Source organism: Bufo gargarizans, chromosome 1 (genome assembly GCF_014858855.1).
Source record: "Bufo gargarizans isolate SCDJY-AF-19 chromosome 1, ASM1485885v1, whole genome shotgun sequence".
Taxonomy (NCBI): Eukaryota; Metazoa; Chordata; class Amphibia; order Anura; family Bufonidae; genus Bufo; species Bufo gargarizans.
In genome coordinates, this window is record NC_058080.1 from 723,322,470 (window position 1) to 723,342,885 (window position 20,416).

General features: G+C 47.2%; 1 protein-coding gene across 1 annotated transcript in view; it reads left to right on the forward strand.

The window, feature by feature from the left end:
* The window catches only part of LOC122924865 (methyl-CpG-binding domain protein 2-like), a 39,345-nt gene extending 20,377 nt beyond the window's left edge, over positions 1-18,968 (forward strand). The window contains exons 5-7 of the mRNA XM_044276380.1: positions 227-404; positions 14,490-14,614; positions 18,510-18,968. Of these exons, the coding sequence (XP_044132315.1) occupies positions 227-404; positions 14,490-14,601 (290 nt within the window). The 3' untranslated portion in view covers positions 14,602-14,614; positions 18,510-18,968. The remainder of the gene's footprint in view (positions 1-226; positions 405-14,489; positions 14,615-18,509) is intronic.
* Positions 18,969-20,416: the final 1,448 nt, after the last annotated feature.

Consider the following 20,416-nt stretch of genomic DNA (forward strand, 5'->3'; position numbering starts at 1 on the left):
TAAGGGGTGAGAATCTGCTGCTTGTCTGCACAGGAATGAGCAGGGACTGATTTCCGTGTAGATTTATTTTTGCTGTTACCTGTAGATGAGCTTTTGGGGAAACCTCCGTTCACTTACTGTACGGTAAGTTGCTGTAGGTTCGCGTCTCGGTAAGAATAACCTTGTGCTTGGTGAAGTGCGTTACATAAAAGGAACTATTTTTTCTTTTTTTCTTCTTTCGCCATAGCGGTCGGGCCAGGGAACAGAGAAGACACCCTCCTCGCCGCCATCGCCAGCGCCCTGCACACCAGCTCTGCACCAATCACAGGACAACTCTCCGCAGCCGTAGAGAAAAACCCATCCGTTTGGTTAAACACATCGCAGCCGCTCTGCAAAGCTTTCATAGTTACAGACGAGGATATCAGGTAAGGACTTGATGGTGGGAGAAGGAACATGATGATACCCCATGGGGCTTCAGTGCATGAAGTTCTGAGCTCACAGGGGGGTGCCGGATGTATTTAGAGGCTGTTGTTTGTACAATTAGGTGCATAGTGTTTATATTGAAGGTGTGAGTGTACACAGGAGAGATACCATTGACGCTGCGCAGGAAGTCACACGTCCAGTCCTGTGAGTATAGACATTTCCCCATTTATCTACGACATTTATAGTAGAGCTCCATGCTTCACTCCAGTAGTGTATACACCGATCATCCGGAACATTAAAGGGGTTATCGTGGGCGATGCTAGGGAGGCTTGTCCCCGTCTGCCATTGGCTGCTCCCCCCCCCGACACCGGATGTTTTCATTCGTGTGCAGGGAGAAGCAGCAGCGGCGGTGCGGGGACCAGGAGCAGGGTAAGTATATTACCTGTGAGGGGCCCGATACATTGGGGGGGATTTTTCAGAATATGGATAACCCCTTTAAAGGGCATCTGTCAGCAGATTTGTAACCATGACACTGGCTAATCTGTTACATGTGCTCTTTTTTTACTGAAGACATCTGTGTTGGCCCCATGTTCCTATGTGCCCGCATTGCTGAGAAAAATGTGGTTTAAATATATATAAATTAGCCTCTAGGAGCAACGGGGGCGTTACCATTACACCAAGAGGCTCAGCTCTCTCCGAAACTGCCGCGCCCTCTGCGCTTTGACAGACCCAGGCAGTGTAAACGTCATCACACCTTTCAGGCCCTCAGTCAATGTGCAAGGGGCGCTGCAGATACAGAGACTCACAGAGCCTCTAGGTGTAATGGCAACGCCCCCGTTGCTCCTAGAGGCTCATTTGCATATATTAAAACATCATTTTTCTCAGCACTGCGGGCACATATGAACATGGGACCAACACAGATGCCTTCAGCTGAAAAGAGCACATGTAACGGGTCAGCCAGCGTCATAGGGACTAATCTGCTGACAGATGCCCTTTAAAGCCACCTGCCTAATATTGGGTAGACCCCCTTAATTGTGCCAGAACAGCTCTGACCCATTGAGGCATGGACGCCACAAGATCTCTTACATGTCCGGGGGAGAAAACCAGAACTGGATCGCACATCCACAGTGCTATGCTTTGACCTAATTAAACTCGCTTCTCAGCGATATATTAAAGTGTACATCCCCCCATACTTAATGCTGTACAAGAGGCATTGGTGTACATTTTGATCAAAAGGCATAAGCCCACTCACCACGCCAAGGTCGCCTCTTTGAGTGGGACCTACTTTGACAAAAAGGTGCAGCACAATGCAGGGACAAAGAAGCACTGCCCTAGTAGGCGGCGGGACCCAGGAGTCAAACAGTAACCCTGCTGTCAGACAATGCCACCCATGACACTGGGTCCCACCAGCACAGCGCCACAAAGGCCACCACGCAGTACTGCATCATGTGAACAGTTGTCTAACACAACATGTCCATTGCTATCAGGAGCTACAGGTCAATGACCACTTCTATGCAGACTTCTGCGAAATTAAAACCACCTGTGCCGAATGGGAGGAGTGCTGATACCAGTGGTAAAGAAGCAGGCAGTATAGGGGGCTGTACACTTTTATATTGCGCTGAGAAGCGAATTTAATTAGATCCAAGCATAGCATTGTGGATGTGCGGTCCAGTTCTGTTTTTCTCCGCTTGATATATACAGGTCCTTCTAAAAAAAATTAGCATATTGTGATAAAGTTCATTATTTTCTGTAATGTACTGATAAACATTAGACTTTCATATATTTTAGATTCATTACACACAACTGAAGTAGTTCAAGCCTTTTATTGTTTTAATATTGATGATTTTGGCTACAGCTCATGAAAACCCAAAATTCCTATCTAAAAACATTTGCATATCATGAAAAAGTTCTCTAAACGAGCTATTAACCTAATCATCTGAATCAACTAATTAACTCTAAACACCTGCAAAAGATTCCTGAGGCTTTTAAAAACTCCCAGCCTGGTTCATTACTCAAAACCGCAATCATGGGTAAGACTGCCGACCTGACTGCTGTCCAGAAGGCCATCATTGTCACCCTCAAGCAAGAAGGTAAGACACAGAAAGACATTTCTGAAGGAATAGGCTGTTCCCAGAGTGCTGTATCAAGGCACCTCAGTGGGAAGTCTGTGGGAAGGAAAAAGTGTGGCAGAAAACGCTGCACAACGAGAAGAGGTGACCGGACCCTGAGGAAGATTGTGGAGAAGGACCGATTCCAGACCTTGGGGGACCTGCGGAAGCAGTGGACTGAGTCTGGAGTAGAAACATCCAGAGCCCCCGTGTACAGGCGTGTGCAGGAAATGGGCTACAGGTGCCGCATTCCCCAGAAACAGCGGCAGAAGCGCCTGACCTGGGCTACAGAGAAGCAGCACTGGACTGTTGCATGTCATTCGGAAATCAAGGTGCCAGTCTGGAGGAAGACTGGGGAGAGGGAAATGCCAAAATGCCTGAAGTCCAGTGTCAAGTACCCACAGTCAGTGATGGTCTGGGGTGCCATGTCGCTGCTGGTGTTGGTCCACTGTGTTTTATCAAGGGCAGGGTCAATGCAGCTAGCTATCAGGAGATTTTGGAGCACTTCATGCTTCCATCTGCTGAAAAGCTTTATGAAGATGAAGATGTCATTTTTCAGCACGACTTGGCACCTGCTCACAGTGCCAAAACCACTGGTAAATGGTTTACTGACCATGGTATTACTGTGCTCAATTGGCCTGCCAACTCTCCTGACCTGAACCCCATAGAGCATGGGTGTCAAACATGCGGCCCGCGGGCCGCATGCGGCCCGCAATGAATATTTTTGCGGCCCGGCAAGTATTTCTGAACATGAGCGCGCTGCTATCGGCGCGCTCATGTTCTCTCAGCAGCACAGGGAGAAGGAAGCTGTCCTCCCTCCCCCTGTGCTGCTGCCGCTGCCACCAATGAGAAGAGAGGGGGGGGGGGAGAGGAGGGGTGGGCGCACTGCGCCACCAATGAGAATAGAGGGGGGGGAGGAGGGGCGGGCGCACTGCGCCACCAATGAGAATAGAGGGGGGGGGGCGCACTGCGCCACCAATGATTGGACTATTTCCACACAGAGCGGCGCCCAGCGATGTCTCAGCACTCACCATTAGTCCTGGGTGCCGCTCCGTTCGCCCGCAGTGCCCCATTACTGTCTCCTCTCCTGCTCCACATGCTGCTTACTATCGGAGCGATGGGAGGAGACATCAGCTTCACTAGTGGGCGTTCCTTCTCACTGGCTGTAGCGCTGTCCAATCGCAGCGCAGAGAGAAGGAACGCGCACTAGTGAAGCTGATGTCTCCTCCCATCGCTCCGATAGTAATCAGCAGCATGTGGAGCAGGAGAGGAGACAGTAATGGAGCACAGCGGACGAACGGAGCGGCGCCCAGGACTAATGGTGAGTGCTGAGACATCGCTGGGCGCCGCTCTGTGTGGCCTGATAGTGAAAGTAGTTTAACACAATACAGGAGGCGGGTGCCGGCAGCAGAATCGCATTGCCGGCACCCTGCCCCTGACAGGGAGCTGCGATCAGAGGCAGTTAACCCCTTAGGTGCCGCACCTGAGGGGTTAACTGCTGATCTGCCAGTACCAGCCTCCTGTATAAAGGGGTAATTTATCATTGGTGGTGCAGTGTGCCCCCCTCAACCCCCCCATCCCATTAAAATCATTGGTGGCACAGTGCGCCAGCCCCTCTCAACCCCCCCAGTATTGAAATCATTGGTGGCAGTGGCCACAGGGACCTCTCCCCTCCCCCTCATTGGTGGTGCAGTGGCAGCTTCTGATCGGAGCCCCAGCTGTGTAAGCCTGGGGCTCCGATCAGTTACCATGGCAGCCAGGACGCTACAGAAGCCCTGGTTGCCATGGTAACATCCCTGATACTGTGTGCACAAGGCACAGAGCAGCAGGGACAGTGTGAAGTCCTATTCACCCTGATAGAGCTGAATAGGACAAGGGATGAAAGATCCCAGGTTCTCGCCCCTAAGGCTACTTTCACACTTGCGTTCAGAGCGGATCCGTCTGAGACGGATCCGCTCATATAATGCAGACGGTGGATCCGTTCAGAACGGATCCGTCTGCATTATATTGTAAAAAAAATTCTAACTGTGAAAGTAGCCTGAACGGATCCGTCCAGACTTTTACATTGAAAGTCAATGGGGGACGGATCCGTTTGAAGATTGAGCCATATTGTGTCATCTTCAAGCGGATCCGTCCCCATTGACTTCCATTGTAAGTCTGGACGGATCCGCACGCCTCCGCACGGCCAGGCGTGTTTTTTTTTATGCGGCCCACATAAACTTAAATTTTGTTTTTTTGGCCCATGTTAGCCTTTGAGTTTGACATGCTTGCCATAGAGAATCTGTGGGATATTGGGAAGAGAAAGTTGAGAGACGCAAGACCCAACACTCTGGATGAGGTTAAGGCCGCTATCGAAGCATCCTGGGCCTCCATAACACCTCAGCAGTGCCACAGGCTGATTGCCCCCATGCCACGCCGCAGTGAAGCCGTCATTTCTGCAAAAGGATTCCCGACCAAGTATTGAGTGCAGAACTGAACATAATTATTTGAAGGTTGACTTTTTTTGTATTAAAAACACATTTCTTTTATTGGTCGGATGAAATATGCTAATTTTTTTAGATAGGAAATTTGGGTTTTCATGAGCTGTATGCCAAAATCATCAATATTAAAACAATAAAAGGCTTGAACTACTTCAGTTGGTGTGTAATGAATCTAAAATATATGAAAGTCTAATGTTTATCAGTACATTACAGAAAATAATGAACTTTATCACAATATGCTAATTTTTTGAGAAGGACCTGTACATGTCCTGTGGTATCTGGCACATGCTTGGTGCGGCCTCCATGGATCAGACTTCTTTTTCTAGCACATCCCTTAGATCAGGCATGTCCAAACTGCGACCCTCCAGCTGTTGCAAAACTACAACTCCCAGCATGCCTGGATAGCTTACAGCTATTTGGGCATGCTGGGAGTTGTAGTTTTGCAACAGCTGGAGGGCCGCAGTTTGGACATGCCTGCCTTAGATGCTTGATGATGAGATCTGGGGAATTTGGAGTCACGTTCCTCAAGCTATTCCTGAACAGTCTTTGTGTGGCCGGGGCATTATCCTGCACTTCCACCACTGGCATGAAGGAGATTCGTGTCTGTACAGTGTTTAGGAAGGTGATATGCATCACATTCACATCATACTCAAGGTTCCCAGCCGAACATTGATCAGGGCATCCCACTGCCGCCACCGGCTTGTCTTCTGCCCGTAGTGCATCCTGGCGCCATCTCTTCCCCAAGTAAGTGACGCACACGCACCAGGCTGTCCACATGACGTAACACATGTGTCATCAGGCCAGGCTGCATTAATTTTCCATTGCTCCATGGTTCACTTCTGATGCTCAGGTGCCTATTGTAGTTGTAGTCGCTTTCCATGGTACACTGGGGACAGCATGGGCACTCTGACCAGTCTGCCATGTCGCCAGCAGTAACTCTTTGTCATGGCCTATGGTGTACGCTGTGACACTGTTGCCACACTTCCGGTTGCCCGTGGCAACGTTTTGCTGTGAGAGCATGCGGTGGCAGGGTCTCGGCCTTCTGGGTGATTGCCGTGACATGGTTGCCACGCATGCTGTTGCCGTTGGTTACGTGTGGTTTGGCATGCTTGTGTGTGCACTTCCCCTTTAAGTGGCTTCCTTCCTCTGTCTGGTGTTGGAAGGGTTAACTCAGTTTTTGGGTGTGGCTGCTTGGGCTATTTAGCCTCTGCTGGATGCCTGAAGCTGAGGGTTCCTTCAGCCTTGGTGTATGCTGGTGGTTTTCTGCTCCTGGCTTTACCATCTTTCCAGTGAGGGCCACCCTTGTGGTCATAGATGTTCTTATGGTGTCTCACGTTTATTGCAGCTAATGGTGTCCTGGGTTCCTGTGTGGTTTGTGGTGTGTGCTGTGTCCTTTAATGTTGGTGTGGACACTAGCACTTGTGCACGGGTTCCAGTCAGTGTGTCTGTGGCAGGTAAGTGTGTTACTGGTTTCGCTTACCTGCCATCTCCTTTGGCTGTATGCGTTTCCCCTCCTTGCAGCCTGGCCTTAGTTAGAGACTCCTGTTCCTCCGCGTTGTGGATGAACAGGTCGTCTCTCCCCTGCTCCTAAGTGAGCGATTTTTCAGGGCGACTCAGGATATTAGGTATCCAGTGTATGAGCCGTCCCACCATCGGGGTCCACTCATATGGTGAGGAGTCAGGGAGAGGATTAGGGACGCTGTAGGAGGTGACCTGCTCCCTTATTACTCCTTTTTGGCCAGGCTGATCCCCTTTACCCTTTGACACCGCACGGTGGGAGGTTTCCCCCACTCCCCACCGTGACACTCTTTCAGCAGATTGTCTTACAGTCTAAGGCCTAGTTCACACGACCGTATGGCTTTTATTGTTTTTTGCGGTCCGTTTATTACGGATCCGTTGTTCCGTTTTTGAGTTCCGTTGTGTTTCCGTTTTCTTTCCGTTATTCCGTTCCGTTTTTCCGTATGCCATGTACAGTATACAGTAATTACATAGAAAAAATTGGGCTGGGCATAACATTTTCAATAGATGATTCAGAAAAAACGGAACGGAAACGAAACACATACGGATGCATTTCCGTATGTGTTCCGTTTTTTTTGCGGACCCATTGACTTGAATGGAGCCACGACCCGTGATTTACGGCCAAATATAGGACAAGCTCTATCTTTCAACGGAACGGAAAAACGGAAATACGGAAACGGAATGCATACGGAACACATTCCGTTTTTTTTGCGGAACCATTGAAATGAATGGTTCCGTATACGGACCGTATACGGAACACAAAAAAACGGCCCGTACACCCGCAAAAAAAACGTTCGTGTGAACTAGGCCTAACTTTTATGGTATCAGACCCGATGGGCTAGCCTTCACTCCCTACATGTATCGGTGAGCCTTAGGTGCCCATGACCTTGTCACCTGTTTACTAGTTGTATTTCCTTTGGACCACTTTTGGTAGGTTCTAACCACTACTAGGCATTACCAGTAGAAAGAGGGAGGCGCTCATGCCGCTCTACAGAGCACTGGTGAGACCTCATTTGGAGTATTGTGCTGAGTACTGGAGACCATATCTCCAGAAGGATATTGATACTTTGGAGAGAGTTCAGAGAAGAGCTACTAAACTGGTACATGGATTGCAGGATAAAACTCACCAGGAAAGACTAAAGGACCTTAACATGTATAGCTTGGAAGAAAGACGAGACAGAGGGGCTATGATAGAAACTTTTAAATACATAAAGGGAATCAACAAGGTAAAAGAGGAAAGAATATTTAAAAGAAGAAAAACTGCTACAAGAGGACATAGTTTTAAATTAGAGGGGCAAAGGGTTAAAAGTAATATCAGGAAGTATTACTTTACTGAGAGAGTAGTGGATGCATGGAAAAGCCTTCCTGCAGAAGTGGTAGCTGCAAATACAGTGGAGGAGTTTAAGCATGCATGGGATAGGCATAAGGCCATCCTTTATATAAGATAGGGCCAGGGGCTATCCATAGTATTCAGTATATTGGGCAGACTAGATGGGCCAAATGGTTCTTATCTGCCGACACATTCTATGCTTCTATGTTTACTTACCAGAAACATAACCCTCCAAGACTGGCCATTTTGGAGGTGCTCTAGTCATCACGATTTGCCCCCTGTCAGAGCTCAGATCCTGACTCTTACCTATTACTCCTGCTTCCAACACATCAAGAACTGGCTGATGGCCGTATGTTGTGCAGGGAGAGGTTTTCTGCAATGCGCCCACTAGGTGGCAGTGACGAGTAATTCTTTCTGATCTGGTTTTACAGCCTGTAAATTAACATGATCTATGAAAACTCATTTTTTGCTGTTCGGCCAAGCGCACAAATTCATACCATTTTCCTAATATCCCTATGTAAATTTCTATTATCCCTCAAAATGCTGAAGATAAAAATCAGCCGCTCTCACAAGCGTACAGCCAACGCCGCTACCACAGCAGTGACAGCCTGCGCAATATAACATCTCCGAAGGCGAATGTCTCCCCTGCCGTTCGGTGATGCATCCCCCTTATCGGGAGCTTTGTGTGAAGAATCTCGGGTGCATTATCCAGCCGATCCATCAGTCGTTAGATTTACACCCCTCCAATACTAAGAATGCGGCTACGTTACACAGAAACGCGGCTGGAATCAGAAAGTTTTATGTCGTAGGGGCTGAAAGGGCAGTGAAAAGGTTGTAAAAATGCTTTTGGTCGAGGGAGAGAATCTCCCCGGCGTCTTCTAAATGAAGAGATGGTGTGTGAGAAGACACCGGGAAGAATCCTGGCTTTATAAAAGCCAAACCCCTACTCAGTGTAACTGGTGTGTGTGTGTGTGTGTGGACTTTCTGCATTCCCCTCGTCTGCCTGGGAGTAATAGTCTGCAGTCACAGTACCCTCTACCAGCAAATATAGCAGAGAACTTCATTATCTGCAGCAGTGGGAAAACTACGACCCTCATTATTCCAGACCGATTCACACGACCGTGCTCGGTCCGGGAAACTGGGCGCGTATATCAGCCGTGTATCATCTTGCAGACGGACCGCGGCTCCGAACTGACTGCATCGTAGTGATTTATAATACAGTCAGTTCATGTCTGATAGACCCACGATCAGATAGGAGCTGACTGTATCCTAAATCGCTAATGTCCAGCTCCGGCAGTGGGAAAAGTAGCTAACTGGAGGGGGGAGGGGGGGGGGGGGGCTGCTTTAGATGCTGCTATCTCCTGAATGGCAGCAGCTAGAAACATGCAACTGGTCTTTGTTTGCATTTTATTCATTTTGGGCTAAAAAATCATATTTTCAATTGGTCTTTATTAAAACTATTGAGCCGTTCTCTGTCTGTCTAGCTGTGTGACTTTCACTCTAATAACCCTTATCTCTAATTTGCTAAGAGGTCATAAACACAGATTTAAGCCCCATTTTTATCAGTAAGGTAAGACACTGCGCGCGCCTTCTCTTCATACAGCTGAGCCTTCTCTTCATACAGCTGAGCCTTCTCTTCATACAGCTGAGCCTTCCCTTCATACAGCTGAGCCTTCCCTTCATACAGCTGAGCCTTCCCTTCATACAGCTGAGCCTTCCCTTCATACAGCTGATCTGTGCTGGGAGTCGGACCACCACCGATCTGATATTGATTACCTATCCTGAGGATAGGTCATCGATATTAAAAGCCCGGAGAACCCCTTTAAGCAGGAAAGAGGCCGTATGTAATACATTCCTGCTGCTATTACAGCAACCAGGGCCGAAGATTACTCTGATCTCGGCACATTAACCTTTTAGATGCTGCAGTCAATTGCCACGGTGGCACTAAAAAGGCCCCTTTCACACGGGCGAGTATTCCGCGCGGATGCGATGCGTGAGTTGAGCGCATTACACCCACACTGAATCCCGACCCATTCATTTCTATGGGGCTGTTCACATGAGCGGTGATTTTCACGCATCACTTATGCGTTGCGTGAAAATCGCAGCATGCTCTATTTTGTGTGCGTTTTTCACGTAACGCAGGCCCCATAGAAATGAATGCGGTTGCGTGAAAATCGCATGCATCCGCAAGCAAGTGCGGATGCGGTATTATTTTCACGCACTGTTGCTAGGAGACAATCGGGATAAAGACCCGATCATTATTATTTTCCCCTATAACATGGTTATAAGGGAAAATAATAGCATTCTGAATACAGAATGCATAGTAAAATAGCGCTGGAGGGGTTAAAAAAAATAATTATAAAATAAAAAATATTTAACTCGCCTTAGTCCACTTGATCGCGAAGCCCGGCATCTCCTTCTGTCTCCTTTGCTGAACAGGACCTGGGGTGAGCATTAAATACAGGTAAAGAACCTTTGGTGACGTCGCTCCGGTCATCACCTGATCCATCACATGATCTTTTACCATGGTGATGGATCATGTGATGACCAGAGTGACGTCACCAAAGGTCCTTTACCTGTATTTAATGCTCACCACAGGTCCTGTTCAGCAAAGGAGACAGAAGGAGATGCCGGGCTTCGCGATCAAGTGGACTAAGGCGAGTTAAATATTTTTTTTTAACCCCTCCAGCGCTATTGTACTATGCATTCTGTATTCACAATGCTATTATTTTCCCTTATAACCATGTTATAAGGGAAAATAATACAATCTACAGAACACCGATCCCAAGCCCGAACTTCTGTGAAGAAATTCGGGTTTGGATACCAAACATGCGCAATTTTTTTCACGCGAGTGCAAAACGCAATACAATGTTTTGCACTCGCGCAGAAAAATCGCGAGTGTTCCCGTAACACACCCGCACATTTTCCCGCAACGCCCGTGTGAAAGGGGCCAAAGGGTTTTATCACTTCAGAAAATAGCATTTATTATGTAGAGAAAGTTAAGGCACTTACTAATGTATTGTGATTGTCCATATTGCCTCCTTTGCTGGCTGGATTCATTTTTCTATCACATTATACACTTCTCGTTTCCATGGTTACAACCACCCTGCAATCCGCACCCGTTGTTTGTAGCTCTGTCACCGGAAGCCGGAGCTAGAACTGCACGGCACCGTCCATATTGTAGTGGAAAGTGCTTGTCACTGCAGCGCTGCTCCCGTTGACTTCAGTGTCCTCTGAAATGTTGACATAATAATACACATTATACAGAATTTTTTTCCCACAGAATCAATCTGCTCAGCTCCTCCTGCTCTGTAACATGCCGCTTGTAGCCTGCATTGCATTTTCATGGTGACAGGTTCCCTTTCAATAGGGCTGGACAAGCCCCTAAAGGGGTTGTCTCATCATGGACAATGGGGGCATATCGCTAGGATATGCCCCCCATTGCCTTATAGGTGCGGGTCCCACCAGTCCGGCCACCACGAAGCCGGCTCCCCATAGAAGTGAATGGGAGCGTACCGCGCATGCGCGGCCCCCGCTCCCATTCATTTCTATGGGGCCGACGGAAATAGCCGAGCCATAGAAAATGAATTAAGGGCGCCCTCCTTCACTTGCGGGGCTCTGTTCTCGATATAGGTGCGGGTCCCAACAGTGGGACCCGCACCTATAAGACAATGGGGGCATATCGCTAGGATATGCCCCCATTGTCTGATAGGTGCGGGTCCCACCTCTGGGACCCGCACCTACAAGGAGATGGGAGCGGAGAAACTTGAGGAGGGCGCACTGCGCATGCGCAGCCGGCCTCCATTCATTTCTATGGAGCCGCCAAAAATAGCGGAGCGCTGGCTCGGCTATTTCTGTCGGCCCCATAGAAAAGAATGGGCGCTCTGGCCGCGCATGCGCGGTGCGCTCCTATTCACTTCAATGGGAGAGGCGGGGAGCTGCGCCTGGTGGTGGACTGGCCCCTGGAAACCCGGGGTCCTCCAGCCACAACTCTCCCCGGCTCCGTTCTCCTTGTAGGTGCGGGTCCCACAGGTGAAAAGCTGAGATGAAAGCTGATCCCTCTGTAATCTGCCTGTAGCATGGTCAGCGGTGAAAAAAAGTAGAAGAAAAATAAATAAAAAAAATTTGGATTTGAAACTGCATTTTATTTCCACCTCTCCCATAAATAAATGAAGAGATTAAATTTAAAAAGTTATAAGTTCCTGAAAGCTGTCCAAAAAAATCCTCTTCTTCCTAAAAAAAAAAACCAACAAAAAACAGACTTCAGTCTGCCTTATAGCTACGTCAGTGAAAAATTTAAAAGTTACATCTCTTGGAAAGCAGCGACTAAAATAAAAATCTGTGTTCTGTAAGCCTGGACTTTAGGGGGTTAAGCACGGTGCGTTGCTGGCTGTATACCCCTGCGCTGTGTTCTCCTTGCTGCGGTCAGGACTGTGCTTAGACGCAGTTTGTGTGAAAGCCTCTGCTCATTAGGATTTAATGCAGGCAGGTCGTTTAATCAATAAATTAATGGAGCTTGCCCAGCGCTACAAATCTCGCTTGAAGGTGCCGTTTTGCGAATCCTCTGTCCTGCCAAGTCTTTCGGAGTCGTCCCTGGAGTTTCATCTCTGGAGTTGAAACTCTGTCAGTGACTGATCGTGGATCTTAGTAGTCTGTGCGCCGTCAGCCTGCCCCGCGGTGCGTCACAGATATTCTCCGATTTCAGTCTTTCGGGCTATCTGCATGATGATGAATATATACAGTTCTGACATCTCCAGTGTAGAAATGAGTTGTGAAAAACTGCATTTGGTTTTTAAAGGGAGTCGGTCAGCAGTTTTGAGCATGCACAACTGCTGGCAGAACTAGGTAGGGGCTGGGGACAGCAGGAGCTTTTATTATCAGGAGTAGTGTGATTATGAGGTTTTGTTCTGCCAGTTTTAGCATTGTGAAGTGCTCTCTGCTTTAAGCTTCTTCATAGCCCCTCTGCTCTGAGTGACAGCTGTAGCATCCAACAGGGAGACCAGTCCAGCTGTCACAGAGGGGAGGGGCTGTGAAGCAGCTCAAATGCAGACAGCACTTCAAAGTGAAGCTCCACCTCCTGGTTGCTTGCAGGAGCAGAACATTGCAGCATAAAACTTCAAATTCGCATGGTCAAAACTGCTGACAGACTCCCATTAAAGATTTGAAGTATTCTATGTATAACAAACATATCAAGTGTGAACTATATTGTAAAAATGTAGCTTTAGTTACCAGGTACTAATTCTTTGCTCCACGGCTACATTTATAATTCTGCTGGTCTTTTCTTGGCTGTGAGCTCTAAAGTTTACCTCCAGTTGTGAATGAAAATCCATATGAATCAATACTTGCTGTAATCTTTAACTCTGGCTAAAGAATTGTGAATTCAGCTCTGGTCAATAATGCAGTTTGTTGACTATTTGCCCCTTTTACCTAAAAACCCTAATTATAGCACAGTGGCTTGTTGGTGAGTCAGTCATCCTCGGCACCCAATAGTGTACATGAACTGAACAGTGAGTGCAGCTCTGGAGTGTAATACAGGATGTAACTCAGGATGGTTACTCGATAAGTAATGTATGTACACAGTGATCCCACCAGCAAAATAGTGAGTACAGCTCTGGAGTATAACTCAGGATAAGTAATGTATGTACACAGTGACTGCACCAGCAGAATAGTGAGTACAGCTCTGGAGTATAATACAGGATGTAACTCAGGATCAGTACAGGATAAGTAATGTATGTACACAGCGACTGCACCAGCAGAATAGTGAGTGCAGCTCTGGAGTATAATATAGGATGTAACTCGGGATCAGTACAGGATAAGTAATGTATGTACACAGTGACTGCACCAGCAGAATAGTGAGTGCAGCTCTGGAGTATAATATAGGATGTAACTCAGGATCAGTAGAGAAGTACACGATTGCTTTATTTAGCTGCAGATCCGCCAATCTAGGCTCCTCTTCCGCCATCCCACATGGCCACACCGCCTCTCAGACTACCTGATGCATACTGTTAATATGGTAGCCCAAGACCCTTCCTCCTGCCCTTGATTTGGCCAGCACTACTCACGTGAACCATGTGGGCCAATGCAAGTAGAAAGTGTCTTGGACTTCTGATGCACATTACTGACCCTGTAGATGGGGTAAGCTTAGGCCGGTGTCTAGATCTGCACCAGATTTATCTCGGGGGCTCAGGCTGGATGATGAATGCGGTGCAGGGACTGACTGACTCTATACCAACTATCGGCTGGTTTACTTTGAGACAGAGTCTTACGCCAGAATTGCTGCACAGTTTTAGTGCAAAATGGCGCAACATAGGCCCTGCTCCCTTTCCCATTCCCATGAACTCCTGCCCCACCCCTTGTCGATCATGTCGGAAAAAGTGTAGAAACCCCAATATGCGCCACTTTAGACATATATATTTGGAGCAGACACAGAAAATCTGGGCCAGTGTTTATCAGTCTGAGAAGTGGCGCGCCATCTTGGATGGCAGATAAGGAGCCCGGGAATTGGTGTTCTGCTCGCTTCCTAATTTATGTAATATTTTTTATTTTATTTTTTTCTTGAACTGGAGGGTCACTTCAAATTTTTCTTCTTTTCTTTTCTTTTTTTGTCTTTTAGCCTTTCTCACAACTCCTGTCTTATGTTGTGTATTTCAGGAAACAGGAGGAGAGAGTGCAACACGTTCGAAAGAAATTAGAAGAGGCATTAATGGCCGACATACTTGCACGAAGCGCTGAAAGTGACACAGAGAGTTCTGTGGAAACATAATTTTCTGTCTTTGGTAAGAACACATAATGTGTTTGTGCACATATCCCATAGAACTAGAATAACAGGACCCCTTTAGGCTTAAAGGGACACTGACAGGCCCAATAAGCATATTTAGGTATATATATGACAGTACAGGTCTTCTAAAGTGTATTAAAATCATACAAGTATCCCCCCTGTCCACCAGTAAACTGAAGTTTTATAACCTGCTTGAATCGTCTTCAATCTGCCCAAGGGGCAGCGTTTCATCTCCACTTGGGCCCAGACAGCCGCCCCCCAACTGCCGGTTTGAAGAGCCGCCCAGCTCATCAATATGCACTTCGCTGGGCGGCTACTACTGTCCCCGACTTCACAAGATCCGGCGCATGCCCAATACAATCCTATTGGCATCGGCCTCCGTCTCATCTTCAGCGCATGCGCCCGGCACCCCCACTGGCCGGGAGCATCGCGCCTGCGTACAGTCAGCATCTTGGAGACCGCTTCAGCCTCTGCATTATGCGCATGCGTTGGGCACTGTTCAGCGCAGCGCTTCAGAGCGGGGACAGCAGAAGCCGCCCAGCAAAGTGAAATATTGATGAGCTGGGCGGCGCTTCAAAACGGCAGTTGGGGAGGCTTGCTGGGCGCAAGTGTAGATGAAACGCCGCCCCTTGGGCAGATTGAAGACGATTCAAGCAGGTTATAAAACTTCAGTTTACTGTATTTATAAGGTGGACAGGGAGGATACTTAGATGATTTTAATACACTTTATAAGACCTGTACTGTTAAATATGCTTATTGGGCCTGTCAGTGTCCCTTTTAAAGGGGGTTCTCGAGGATTGATTTAAAATGGCCGCCAGCAACCTGTCCTAGAATGTGAGCAGGATTGGTTGCCTCCACTTGCATAGCGGCTTAGGAGGGTGAGAGGATGGGTCCTCGCCACACTCTGGCACTTGTCTATACTACATATTGGTGAGCGTTCCTGTCAGGCTGCTCAGTCATGATGGCATATCGTAGGCAGGATCGCATCATCCCCATCCGTTGTACAGCAGAGCAGTGGGTTGTGAGGCACCCTCACCCTCTTGGGCTTCTCTGCAAGTGGTGGCGACCAGTCCTGCTCACATTCTAGGACCGGTTACTGGCGGCCATTTTAAATCATTCCTGGACAACCCCTTTAATTACACCAATTAACAATTCTGTGTTGAATAAAGGGGCTATGTCATCACAAGTATCCTAGCGATACGACACCAATGTCTGATAGGTGCGGGTCCCACCTCGACGACCTCCACCTATCTCTAGAATGCACGGCTACCCTCCATTAGTTTCGATGGGACTGTTTAAATTAGCCGAGCTTGCCTCTTTCTGTCCGCTCCATAGAAGTGAATGGAGCAGTGGCCGTGCATGGCTATTTTCAGCACTCCCACAAAAATAAATAGGGGGTGGCGGCACGTGTGTGGTCCGCTCCCCTTCACTTCGCTGGCTCCATTCTAGAGATGGGTGCGGGTCCCAGAGGTGGGGCCCACACCTATCAGACATTGGTGGCATATCCTAGCAATATGTCACCAGTGCTTAAATGACACAACCCCTTTAATTTTTCAGAATCCATTTATATTTCTAATAAACCGGACTCTCCTTTTCTGATACAGAGCTCCAAACCTCCTACTTCACATCACGCAGGGTAGTGTCTAAAAATCCCATGCACCGTAAGGACTTTCTGATGTCGCAGGGTCACAAGCCTCGTTCCCAAACTCACCATGCACCTAAGGCTACTTTCACATCTGCGTTGTTAATTCCGGTATTGAGATTCGGCAGAGGATCTCAATACTGGAATTAAACGGATCCGTTTTGATTTTGCACATCAGGAGGCATCCGTTCTGTTAGGGTCCATTCACACGTCTGTATGTGTTTTGCGCAAAACACGGACACCGGCAATGTGCGTTCCGCATTTTGCGGACCGCACATCGCCGACACTCTCATAGTAAAGGCTTTTTCTTGTCCGCAATTGCGGACAAGAATAGGACATGTTCTATTTTTTGGGGCGGAACGGAAGTGCGGATCCGCAAATGTGGATGCGAACAGCACATTCCGGCCCCATTGAAAATTAATGGGTCCGCACCTGTTCTGCAAAATTGCGGAATGGGTGCAGACCTATTTTGCGGACGTGTGAAATCAAAACATAAAAAATTGATCCATCACTAAAGACATTAAAAGTCGATGGGTGACGGATCCGTTTTTTAGGCTTCCAAAAGAACAGATCCGTCACCATTGACTTGCGTTGTTTTTTATTTTTCCCCGTTTTTATGACCGGACACAAAACCACAGCTTGCAGTAGTTTTGCGTCCAGTCACAAAATGGAATTCTGCCGGAACGGAGGACATCCTGATGCATCCTGAACGGATCTCCTTCCATTCAGAATGCAGGAGGACTAAACGGGAACGTATTTTTCTGGTATTGAGATCCTCTGCCGGATCTCAATACCGGAAAACGACAACGCAAGTGTGAAAGTATCCTTACTGAACACCGCATCATTAGGCTTATGTATTTTTTTATATTACTAATTATTACCACAGCGCATGGGTACACATGACCCCTGATGTTATATCCTACTTCTGCTTCAAAGCCATGTGACTTTAGCATGTCAGGTGACCTTGCGACGTCAGAAGATCTTTATGGCTCATGGGATTTAGTCTCTAGGCCTCACACAGCTGTGCAATAATGGGGTTCTGCAGTTCTTTTAAACTGATCGGCGGGGGTCCAACACCTGGGACCCCTGCTGATCAGCTGTTTGAGAAGGCAGTGGCGCTGGCAGTAGCACCGCTGTTTACCGCCGGCCCAGTGACGTCACGACTAGCATCACTGGCCTGGGTGCGGCTAAACTCCATTCAAGTGAACAGAGCTTCGCCTCGCCCAGGCCAATAATACTAGTCGTGACGTCACTGGGCCTGAGGGAAACCGAGAGAAGGCCGCGGCGCTCCTGCCAGCGCCGATGCCTTCTCAAACAGCTGATCAGCAGGGGTCCCGGGTGTCGGATAGATCATCATTTTAAAAGAACTGCAGAACCCCTTTAAGCAAATAATAAACCACATATGCTCCCCCTAGTGGTGATTTACACTGTTCACATTGAGCTCTATGGGCTGTCCATGTAATATGCAGACGTTTTCAGTCCTCCAGCACAAGAGATGCACTCTTTGCTTTGGCTTATAAATGAGGACCCTCAATGGGTGACAACCTCCCACTTTATAAAGCTCTGAGGATGCCATAATCGCCTATGGGTAATGGATGGCACTGTCTGGCATCTGTCTAGTATACATATTTATCGGGAAGCTTCCCCAGGTGCTTATGACTATACCGGGCCCCGTGGACGACTGTGGGGGCCCAGCATCTGATAGGACGTCCTCCTACGAGTCCTCCCACGACTCCCCAAATATCACCCCCTCTTCTCTCACTTCTCCATACAATAGTGACAGCACAGCATGAGAGAAGCGCCGCTAGCTCCGGTTACGGCTGGAGCCCAACCATGTATTACAGCCGGATCCCCCATTGTCATCTCCCACAGACATTGGGCCGTGCAAGACCGTTATCACCAGCATTAAGTAAATCGCGTATCATAAAGGGTTTCTGTAGAATTAGAATAAAGGGTCTGCTTGTAATTCAAGAAACAGCGCCACCCTTGTTCTATAGGCTGTGTCTGGTACTGCACCATTAAATTAAACTGAATGAATTGCAATAAAAACACAGCCACAGACAAAAGTACAGTTTTGTGTGGTTCTGCCTCCAATATCTCTTATGCCACCATTATAACATTTTCTATCATAATGTTATGTATTATTTCGTTTTTTTGCCACTTTTGTGTGGTTCTGCCCCCCAAACCCTATATATAACCATTGCAAAATGTATTCTCATCATATTTAATATATTCTTTTTTTTCTTTGCAGGTACCATGGCTATTTAAGAATAAATGCAATTCCTGGTTCTCCCCTTACAATAAAGACACCTGCACATTTATATAGGATTTTTTTTAATTTTAATCGCATCGATCCAATGCCTTCCTAGAATTCTATTTTTTGATGTATATATCTATATTATTATGGAACAGAGCGATTTTTATTTTGTCTGACTTTTTAAATGTAAAGCAATATTAATAATCCAGCCTCAGTTTTATCTATCAGGTTCCAGGCCGCCGGTGTCCTGAGCAGATTTTTTTTTATTCTTAATATTAATAATCCCATGACGTGCCTTCTTTATTTTATTTTTTTTATTTTATTTCTGATTGGCGTTTCTGGTAATTCCACTTTATTTAAATCCCTTTTTGTACCTCAGAGACGTGTGGACGCTTATCGACATCTTCTATTTAAATATAAAAAAAAGAAAAATAAAGAATTTATATGCAATTATTCCCGCCTGTTCTCTCCTTGCAATCCGGAATCCGGACCCATTCATTTCAATGGGTCTGTGTACATGAGCTCTGGTTTTCACGCATCACTTGTGCGTTGCGTGAAAAATCGCAGCATGTTCTATATTCTGCGATTTTCTTGGCCCCATAGAAGTGAATGGGGCTGCGTGAAAATCGCTAAGTGCGGATGCAATGCGTTTTTCACTGATGGTTGCTAAAAGATGTTGTTTGTAAGCATTCAGTTTTTTTATCACGCGCGTGCAAAACGCATTAAATCGCTGAACGCAGACAGAACTGACTGACTTTGCGAAATCGCAAATTTTTCACCGAATGCATTCGCAAAACATCCGGACCTAATCTGCACACGCTCATCTGCAAGGGGCCTAACTGTCACAGCTTCTAACAGAAGATATGGCTGGTGGCAGTTGAAGATTTAAACTGAGCGCGTGCGACCACCTCAGTGAGGTGGACAAGAAATAGAAGAAACAGCAGGTGGCGCTATGCAGATACATTTTATTGACTAGCTCAGCGTCTATACAATTTTTTTTAATCGCATGTAATTACAAAAGTATTCAGATCCAGGGGCTGGATTGAACAATTTAGAATATTTTTTGTGGCACGACCCCTTTAATCAACGTTTTTGAGAGGAAAAAAAAAGGTTGTGGACTGAAAGTGTCCCGTCTATCATCACGTTCACCACTTGCAAACTATAAGCAGGGGGGATGAGAACCTTGGTGCAGGAACGTCAGTGAATCGGTAAGTGTCTGTTTTTGTCTTTATGCTAATCACTTTCAGGGTCATAATCAAAACTGCTTTAGGGGGTCAGACAACTGCTTTAAAGGGGTTTTCTCATCTCAGACATGGCATCAATGTCAGATAGGTGCAGATACCACCTCCGGAACGGGCTCCCTGAAGTGAAGGGAGAGCAACAGAGCCGCCACGTCCACCCTCCGTCCACCGCTTTCGATATTGGCCAAGTGAGCTCGTGTGGCTATTTTCGGGACTCTCGTAACAGTGACTGGTGAGCACGCTGCCCCTTTCTAGAGACAGGTGAGGGTCCCAGAGGGGTTGTTGGGTGGGACGGATCAGAAAATTAAACGGTCTGTCTTTCATCCTTGTCCCAGGAGATCAACCCCCGTTAGAGATGTCTGGCATCTCTGTCGAGCTGAATGTGTATGATGGCTGCCGACCAAACCAGCATTCAACTAATGGGTAGCTTATGTATACAGCTCCTCACAGACCTGTGTGGTCCCTTCTAGCAGACATGTTCCTTTCTTTCTTTATTGGGAGTGGCCCAGGTAGGATCAGACTATACAGAATTTGTAGTCATAGAAACACATCGAACTACAAAGGAGCTGTGTACTCAAAACGGATCTTTTATTTTTTTTTTCTTCTTTAAATCAAGACTATTTGTAACTTTTGACATTTCTTGTATGCATTGGATCAGTA